This window comes from Pteropus alecto, unplaced genomic scaffold (genome assembly GCF_000325575.1).
Source record: "Pteropus alecto unplaced genomic scaffold, ASM32557v1 scaffold134, whole genome shotgun sequence".
Classification (NCBI taxonomy): Eukaryota; Metazoa; Chordata; class Mammalia; order Chiroptera; family Pteropodidae; genus Pteropus; species Pteropus alecto.
This window is the reverse complement of record NW_006436283.1, coordinates 2,794,717-2,804,084: the sequence shown is the minus strand read 5'-3', so window position 1 is coordinate 2,804,084 and position 9,368 is coordinate 2,794,717. Positions and strand designations below refer to the sequence as shown.

The following is a 9,368-nucleotide window of genomic DNA, read 5'->3' as shown; positions in this document are numbered from 1 at the left end:
CATCACCATCACCATCATCACCACCACCATCACCATCACCATCAAAACCGACATCATCATCATCACCATTACTATCATCATCATCCCATCACCATCATCACATCACCATCAAAACTGTCATCACGATCATCATCACCATCACTATCATCATCACCACCATCATCACCACCAACACCATCATCACCATCACCATCAAAACTGTCATCACGATCAACATCACCATCACTATCATCATCACCACCATCATCACCACCAACACCATCATCACCATCACCATCAAAACTGTCATCACGATCAACATCACCATCACTATCATCATCACCACCATCATCACCACCAACACCATCATCACCATCACCATCAAAACTGTCATCACGATCAACATCACCATCACTATCATCATCACCACCATCATCACCACCAACACCATCATCACCATCACCATCAAAACTGTCATCACGATCAACATCACCATCACTATCATCATCACCACCATCATCACCACCAACACCATCATCACCATCACCATCAAAACTGTCATCACGATCAACATCACCATCACTATCATCATCACCACCATCATCACCACCAACACCATCATCACCATCACCATCAAAACTGTCATCACGATCAACATCACCATCACTATCATCATCACCACCATCATCACCACCAACACCATCATCACCATCACCATCATCAGCACATAGGTCACTTTGTTTTCTCTCCTGAGAGCAGCAGAAGAGGAGAGTGCTTATGGGTCAAGGAACTGGCCACAAGGTGGCCAGACATAGAGCTAAAAGAGCAGTACCTGGAAAATGTTGGACAGGTCCCTGAGGTTGAAGATGTAATGAAACTTAATGGCCGTGGGGAGAAACGTGGCTGTGACTTTCTGGTGCAGGGCTGTCACAAGAAAGAGAAACACCGATTCTTATGCACCCTTAATGGCCTCGGGAAGTGCAAAGCTTAAGAGAGAGTTTCTGAAGCAAACGGGCTATGAACTGGTGACAATTTAAGTGAGCAAACTGCTGTCCTCGTGATGGGTAAACCATTCCTACACACTCAATTTCTTATCCGCTCCTCCCCCTGCAGCAACTGGACTTCACATCTCCTGTCGAAACATACCATCGTTTAAAAAATATTGATTGGAAAGTATAAATAAAATATTTACCAGGGGAGAAGAGGAAGAAGCCGTCGGCTCCGCAGAGCAGTAGATTTTACGGACATGAGGGGGAGGAGGCCGGCCGGCTTACCCAGGGCCGAGGCCACCAGCTGGTTGCTCATCTTCTGAACCACCGTGGGGGCGGAGCGATAGGCCAGGTGCTGAGACAGGATGGTGCTGTAGATGGTCGTGAGGGCCTCCTGGCCCGGGAAACTCACGGCAAACACGCAGAAGTGGCGCTGTGCGGAGTGACCGCGAAGCCCCGTCAGGCCCCTCCTGGGGACCCGCCTGTGGCCGGGCCGCCATCCTGGGTGCAGACTCTGTCCCCACTCCCTGATGTCTGTGAGCACGGCCAAGACGGCCACTTTTTGTCCTTGTGCCTTGTATGAGGTACAATCCCATGAAATAGTGACTCTATCTGAAACAGCCAAATGTACTTTAAGCTCTCAAGAAAAATTTTGTGGGAGGCGAAAGGGTGTCTCTGGGCCCAGGCGGCCGCCCGTCTCGATCGTCTGCGGGTGAGCTTCTGCCTGCTCAGGGCTGCGGACACTCCGGGACAGCCTGCCCGACCCAGGCATTGTGTGGGACATGCTGATACTGAACAAATATTTGTTGTCCACCCGACATCCAGACTTGACTGGTGTCTCTATTTCCATTTGCTGGATCTGGCAGCCCTTTGGGGTCCCCTGCAACTTCCTCCCACGTCTGAAAGATTAGGGAGCTCTCCCGAGTGTCAGCCTGCAGCCCTGACGCCCCAAATCCAGGCTTGTAGTCTCATTTGCCCAAATGGCCCCCAACCCCCGGCAGCCGCAGAAGGGTGCCTGATGACAGGTTACCTGAAGTCGGGGGTCGATGGTGAAGGACCCCGAGGTGGGGTTCATGCAGGCCACATACTGGCAGTTGTGGACCTCCTTCAGCGTCAGCTTCTGCCGGTCATACCTGCATGGGGAGACCAGCATTGGTGTTCCGCCCCCCCTTACCCCACCCCCAACCCCCCGGCCCGGCAATGCCTCAAACGTGGCTAGACAAAAACCCAGCGCAATAAATATCTATTATACGTGAAACCGCCAATTTCACTTCACGCTCTCAAGAAAAATTCTGAAGCGGCGGCGGCTCAGTAGCTGGGGGCGCAGGGCTGGGTCTATGCTCCAGCTGTCCACTTAGCAGCCTCAGGACTCCGGGCGAGTCCATCAGCCTCTGCTGCCTCAGGAGTCCCATGGGCACAGGGGGCCGTCACGAGACCGAGACGCACGGAGAAGGCACGTGTCCGGCACCGGCTTGCCACCACTGCCCGCGGTGGCCCTGGGACCGGGGATGACGGTGGTGAGCGAACGGGCCCCATAGCCTCCTCGAGGCCGACGCACTGCGGTACGCTCCCGGGGGCTCGGCCGCGGTCGAAGGGGGCGTGGGGCTCGCACGCCCTCGCGCATGCCCGCGGCTTTGGGGTTCTCCCCGTCGTGCGTGTGTTTCTGGTGGGGGTTCCCGCCGTTCCTTCCATTGACGGAAACGCCTCACGTGCGCCCACCGTCGGCGTGAGCCCCGCCAGCGTCCCGTCCCACGCCGTCGCCTCCGCGTTCCGGCCATCCCTCGCGGGGCGGGGTCTCTCACCAACAGTGCTCCCTGACTTTGATGTGAATCGAAGCCATCGAGTTGTGGCCTTCGGCTTATGCTTTTGGAATCTGTGTTCGAGACGCCCTTCCCGCCCGCGCCTCCCCCGGGCCCGGGGGCGTGCCCCCCGCGTTCTGCTGTCAACTCGGCAGTTTCCCCATCTGCAGGCCCCGTGGCAGGCGGGGTCCCGGGTCGCCGTCTCCTCCACGTGCTGAAATAGCCAGTAAACATCTGCCCTGCCCTGCCAGCCGTGGGGCCACCCTCATCTGATGTTCCCGAGGGGTTCTTCAGTGCCTCCCCGTGAAGACCTGGGACCCGGCGAACCCATTTCGAGGGCGTGGGGCCAGGGGCCTGTGTGACTGAGGGCTCACGGTGGATCGTCCTGCAGCCCTCACGGTTCCTCTCCTCCTCCTGCTGGTCTGGGCCCTGGCCGTCCCCCCGACAGCCCTCCCGGGTCCTCAGGCCCTGCCCAGAGCAGACCCCCGAGCGCCTCCCCTAATCCCCGCGCCGACTACGGCCTGCGGCACACCATGGCCGTCCTCGCTGGGCTCCCACAGCCGTGACATGAGCTCGGGGAGTAGGCGTCATGCGGTGGGGAAGAAGGCGGGCAATGGAGTCAGACAAGTGTGGGCGTGACCTCCAGTGGGCTTGCCCTCCAGCTCCGACACTTGTTAGGGCTGTGACATCGAGCCGCCACTTAACCCCTGCGTGCCTCTAGTTCTCGGCGGTGAGGGGCAGGCTCTGCTCACCCACCGACTGGCTTCTGACGGGGTTTCTAGGGTTCTTCTGGCCTCGGAACCCCCAGATTTGACCTGTGCTACTTGCCAGGTCATCACCGTGTTTTAAGCACGTTGAACGTCAGATCTTTCCAACCCGCAGGTTTGGAACGTCGGATCTTGCCACCCTTGGCCCCCTGTTACCGGACAAAGTCTGTGCTCTGTCTGGTGGCCGTGGGTCCTGGGTCCGGCTGCGGCCGCCCCGACGCCCTCTCGGCTGGCTCGCTCACACCAGTCACCCCAGCTCCTCTGGCTCCCCCACAGGCCACACGCCCTCTGCCACAGGGTCTCTGCACATGGCATCTGCTGCCCCGGATGCTCTCCCTCCAAGGTCCAGCCCGTGGTCAGTCCTGACTCAGCCTCCAGCTTCGCGCTGTGGTGCCGCCCACCCAGCAATGCCTGTGAGCCGGCCCTTGGGTGCCCCGTGGTCATAGGGGCAGCAGGAGTTCCCTCAGCGATCTCCCCTCCCCCCGTAACTGCTCCTGCCTCCTCGGAACTGCTCGTGTCCCCAGGTCCCAGCCCAGGGCAGGTTCGTGGAGTGCCGGAGGGGAGACGACGTGGGCCAGCCCGTCCAGCTGAGGCCCTGTCCTGCCCACTCCCCAAGGCGCAGGCTCACCAGTGCTTGTGGTCCATGTGCTGCCGGATGAGGGTGTGGGGGGCCACCGTCCCGTACTTGTCCACCTCGGGCATGTTCATGTCGTCGATGAAGTAGATCAGCTTCTTGGTGCCTGGCGGCCCGTAGTTCCTCCCCGATTTCTTCTCCAGCGGCTTCTCGAGGACCCCTGGAGGGAGAAGGGAGCGCGTTGGCCGCCAGCGGCGCACGGGTGGGTGTGGAAATGGAGGGGCACGTCCCCGGGTCTGTGGGGACGGGGGTTGCGGGGGGAGCAGCCATGGGGCTGGTGTGTCCGGGCCGGGCTGCGAGGGCCCACCCTGGTCCTCGACCTCACCCTGCAGCCCCGCGCCCGGCGCCCCATGCACCGCGGCCCACCCTGCAGCATGGCCGAGGTCGTGTAGAAGTTGAAGGGTACGGCCTGCACCAGGTAGTCGTCGGTGTTCAGGCTCTCCAGCTTGTCCCCCATCAGCACCGACTTGCCGGTCCCCGCGTTCCCCACCAGCATCACGGGCCACGACTTCGCCATGAGCAGGTCCATGAAGTAGCGGATGCGGATGGTTTCTGTGGTGTGCACCAGCGAGGCCTGCGTGGGGCGGACGGGCGGGGCGGGCAGAGCCGTGACTCTCGGAGGGACGGACGCGACTCCAGCGTCCCCCTCCGGCCAACCGCGTGCACACCCGAATTGCTCGTGAGCCCCGTTTTACTTAGGGGGCCCTACAGCCGAACACCGGCTGTGTTTGCACGCCCGGTCCACGGCGGGGCCTGGGACGCCGCCAGGTGCTGCTCCGAAGTCGCCGTGGGTTGTCCCTGCTCCTGGGCGGTTACCTGCAGTGGGATGTCGGGGTCCAGCTCAAAGGAGGGCACCTTGTCCGTCCAGGGCAGGAATTTCTTGGTGTCAGGGTCCAGGTAGTAGTCAAAGATGGTCCCCTGCGAGGGGAACTTAATCGTCTTGAATTCATTGATCCACCATTTGCTGAACTCGACGCGATAGTCCACGAGCTGTGGGAAAGCCCGAGCCGAGCCGTGAGAAGGGCGGCTGAGCGAGGGGGGCTTTTCGGGCGGCCGGGCCCACCTGGTCCTGGAACATGGCCCCGCCGAAGGCCCAGAAGCAGGCGAACACGAAGTAGAGCTCGTACAGCTCCTTGGGGGAGTCGGCCGGCGTGTTCTTCTCCGTGAGGAGGCACTCGAGCAGGTACAGGACCATGTGGATGATGGTGATCTCGGGCACGGGCGTGATCTTCTTGAAGCCGAAGCGCAGCTTGTCCAGGCACATGGGCAGGTACTTGTCGAACAGGATCATCAGGTTCGCCTTCTCGGACTGCACCTTGCGCCGCTCCAGCCAGCTGCTCACCACCCTGCGGAGACGGGCGGGCGCTGACTGAGGACGGGGCCGCCGTGCGGGCCGCCGGCGTCTCTCCGCCCGGTGACCGCCTGCCGGCGCCTCCCCGTGGTCCTGCTGTGCCTGCCTGGTGATGCAGACCATCAGAGTCTGCTGCAGGCGCGGGGTGCTGGGGCGTACGCTTTCCTGATATTCCAGCTGCGGAGGCGCTATAACCCCAGAACAGCTGGGAGCCACCCTTGCTACCCCAAAGGGAAGCTAACACGAGGGCGGGAGAGCTGGGGAGGGGAGAGAGGGGAGGAGCTGGGACAGCATCTGGACTCCCGGATCCAGCCATGCCTGAAGCATGCCTTGGTGGATCAAGCCAACAGATTTTTTTTGTCCTTGCTTCCACTGGCTTGAGCTGTATTTGTCACGTTCAGGAAGAATGCACACCAATACAACAGGCAACCCCGAGGAGCCGTGCGGCACCGTCTGGCACCCCCCAGCCCCGGAGCGGGCTGCAGAGAGGTGGCCCCCATGACGGCAACTGTGTGGACACCAGAGCCAGCTGCCTGGGCTTGAACCAGTTTCACTGGGGCCAGCAGTGGCCTTAGACAAGCTCTCTGCATGTCTGGGTCCCCGGCTCCTCATCCGTACACGGGACCGATGGCAGCCACGCCCATTTCCGAGGCCGTCCAGGCTGATACTTGTAACGCTCACAGAAGGCAGCCCGGTCCACAGAGCCCGCAAAAAACCTAAGTAGCATCCAGCTCCCCCTCGGCTCGGGGAGCATGTCGTTTCCAGGATGCTCAAAGCATACGCAGGGAGCTCAGGCCACCAAACACAGCCCGCCTGCCACCCGCAGCCCGACATGCACGCCTTCCTCTGCGTCCCAGCGGTTCTGAGCGATCTGTTCCTCACTGACCTCTGTCGGGACAGAGAGCTGAGGGCTAGAAAGCTTAGCTCCCTGGCACCCCCAACACTCCAGGGCGACAGAGTGAACCTTTACACAATCGACGTCTGCGAGCGACACGGTGCCCCAGTGCGTGGCACAGTTAAGGATCCTGGGTACAGCCAGTCTTCGGAACGAAGACCCATTTGCGAGTCTGTACCCGGACTGTTTTGAAGGCGTGTATGTCGAGCTTACGCTTGCCTCGGTCAGGGTCACGCAGTGCATGCCATCACACGTGCCGGCTTGGACCTGAAATGCGCAGCCGGAGACACACGCGGGACGCGTGGCTTTCCCGCCCCAAGTCTTGGCGGGCCCCTGCCCTGCCCTGCCCTGAGAGGCCACTGGCCTGTCAAGCCCCGGAGCCCTGCTGCTTGTCCCGCTCCGGGACGCAAGGGCTGCTCCGTCTCTCTGGGCCCCTGGGCCTCTTCTCCAGCACAGAGCCCCAGGAAGTGCAGGGGCTGAAGGTCCCCGACTCCGCTCACCTGCTGACCTCCGGCTCTCCTGCCACCCTACTGGGTGTCCCCTGAGCGCCCCACGATCCCACCTCCTTCCTGTCGTCCCCGGCTCCCGCCCCATGTCTAAGTTCTTTTCCACTCTCTTGCCTTAGCTGCCGCCCACCCTGAAAACCGCGTGGGCGACACGGTGGCCCCTCAAAAGACGTGTCCCGTGAATGCGACCAGATTTGGAAAAAGGGCCTTTGCAGATGGGATCAAGTTATGGACCTCGAGATGACATCATCCTGGGTTAGGGTGGCCCTAAGCCAATGACTGGTCCCAATGACAAGAGGGAAGTTGGGACACAGAGACACGCACAGAGGGGGGACCACGTGACAGAGGCAGAGATCAGAGTGAGGCACCCACATCCCAGGGGGCACCGAGGACAGCCTGGGGCCACCGGAACTGGGGAGAGGGACCAGGGACTGATCCTCCCTCGGACCTGCAGAAGGGACCGGACCTCCTGCGGCCTGGGCCTTGGCCTTCTGGCCTCCAGGACTGTGAGGGAATAAACCTCCACTGTGTGCAGCCACCCAGTTTGTGGGCCTCCGTTACGGTGGCCACAGGACGCCGACCCAAGTGTGATGACCAGAGCTGCCGGGGAAGACGGCACGGTGGTGTCGGGTCACACGGGTGGCCCAGGCCCTGGTGGCAGGCCAGCTCCGGTCTCGTCCCTGCAGGGGCCACTGTGCTCAGGTGCCTCTCAAACACCGGCCTGGCCGTGTCGCCTCCATTCTGGCAGATGGTCCCACTTCCCGTTGCAGTGGCGAAGGGGGGATCCGAGCGTGACCCGGCACCCACCCCCTCGCCCCGCCGACAGCCCCGCCTGTACCAGCACCGCCCACGAGGGAGTGCACTGCGCACGTGCCACTCGGAAACGCCACCGGCCTCGGCTCTCCCGGCCACAGCTGGGGGCAGGAGGACCGAAGCCGACTCACGGGTTCCATCCGAGGTCCGCGGGGTTGATGTAGAGGATGCCGGCTCTGGAGACGGTGGCCGGGGTGGCCGTCCTCAGGTGGCTGATCTCGAACACCAGCCTCATGGTGCGGTTCAGGGGGATGCGCTCGTTGCTGGCCAGCGTGAGCACCTGGCGACGGGGAGGGGAACGGGCCACCGTCCCGATGGCGTGTCACACAGACACGTCTCAGAAGTCCGGGGAGGCACGCCCCCCGCCCACCAGCCCCCCGCCCCGGCATTTCCGAGTCATCCTCAACGCCAGCCCCCGACACGGGATGACTCGAGAGGCTTGCAGATACGGGTGGCGGGTCGCACTTCGCTGTGATATTAAACTTGCTTTTTCAGACCGGGACCCCGCTCCTTCCCTGGGAATCCGGGAGTTCGTTCTTCACCCAGCGGGGGATTATTTTCTCAAGCTGCTTCTAGACGAATCCTGACACCGTTTCTTCCCCCCAAGGTAGGAGCCGTCCTTCCTACGCTATGCTTTCCATGGCTGCGCCCCGCCCCCGTTGCCACCCCTAAACGTCCGAGGCGGGCCCATGCGGGGCTGCATGGCGATGGGCGCGTCTTGTGACCTTGTGACGGGGACTTTCAGCCCCTCCCCCGCCCCGCTCCGAGTCCCAGTCTGTGGCAGCTTCTGTCTGTCGTGTGTGGTGGTGGTGAGGGGGGCGTTTCCCGTGACACCCCCATTGCTGCGGTTCTGGGGGTGAGCTCTGGAATGCAGAAGCCCCTCCAACCTTGTTGTCATCCATGACGGTGTTGAGAGACTCGATCCACATGGGGTCTATATCCCCGTCCAGGACGATCCACTTGGGGCCGTCGTGAGTGATGTTGGCCAGGTCCCGCATGATGGTGGAGAACAGGCCTGTGAGAGGGTGGGGCTGGGTGAGCGGGATGGGGTGGGGGGGTGTCTCAGTGGCCCCCCACACAGGGCCTGCAGCAAGCCAGGTGCTCTCTGAGGCCCCAGGGGCTGAGAAAGTTGTTCATGGGAGTGGCCTGTCCCCTGCTTTGGAAGACATGGGGGCTGGGGAGGCCTTGCAGGGGGCTGGGGGAACGCTGGGCTCCCGGCCTGGGAGGCGGTGCATGGAAGCTCTGACGGGGAGTAGGCAGGTCTCCCTAACAAGCAGCGTGCCCCCCCCTCCACCTGGACCGCACTGGGGCCCCTACCGGAGCCCCAGCCTCTCCAGCCCGCTCTCTAGTGGCACTTGAGTTCTTTCCATAAAGCGAAAATCTCGTCAGGACCCTTCCCTGGTGCCCATGGCTCGGGGCTGCTCCAACCTGCCTTTCTGGGGTGGGGGCCCCTGCTCCCGTCGGCCTGCTCAGGGCAGGTCTGCTGATGCCCAAGGGTCCCCCGTGCTTGTGCTTCCCGGCTGGTCCCCCCCCAGTAGAGCTCTCCCGTGCTCTCCAGGCTTTCGTCATTCACCGTGCGTGCCCTCCCCGCCACCGCCAGACCTGCTGGGGGTCTCCCCTGGGCCGGCCAGGGGC

At 62.1% G+C, this 9,368-nt stretch overlaps 1 protein-coding gene across 1 annotated transcript in view; it reads right to left on the bottom strand.

Moving 5' to 3' along the window:
- The window catches only part of DNAH17 (dynein axonemal heavy chain 17), a 111,643-nt gene that overhangs the window by 37,882 nt on the left and 64,393 nt on the right, over nt 1-9,368 (bottom strand). Inside the window, 9 exon segments of the mRNA XM_025047110.1 lie at nt 812-903; nt 1,254-1,401; nt 1,999-2,101; nt 4,163-4,328; nt 4,535-4,742; nt 4,985-5,158; nt 5,232-5,514; nt 7,865-8,013; nt 8,621-8,748. Coding sequence (XP_024902878.1) covers nt 812-903; nt 1,254-1,401; nt 1,999-2,101; nt 4,163-4,328; nt 4,535-4,742; nt 4,985-5,158; nt 5,232-5,514; nt 7,865-8,013; nt 8,621-8,748 — 1,451 coding nt within the window.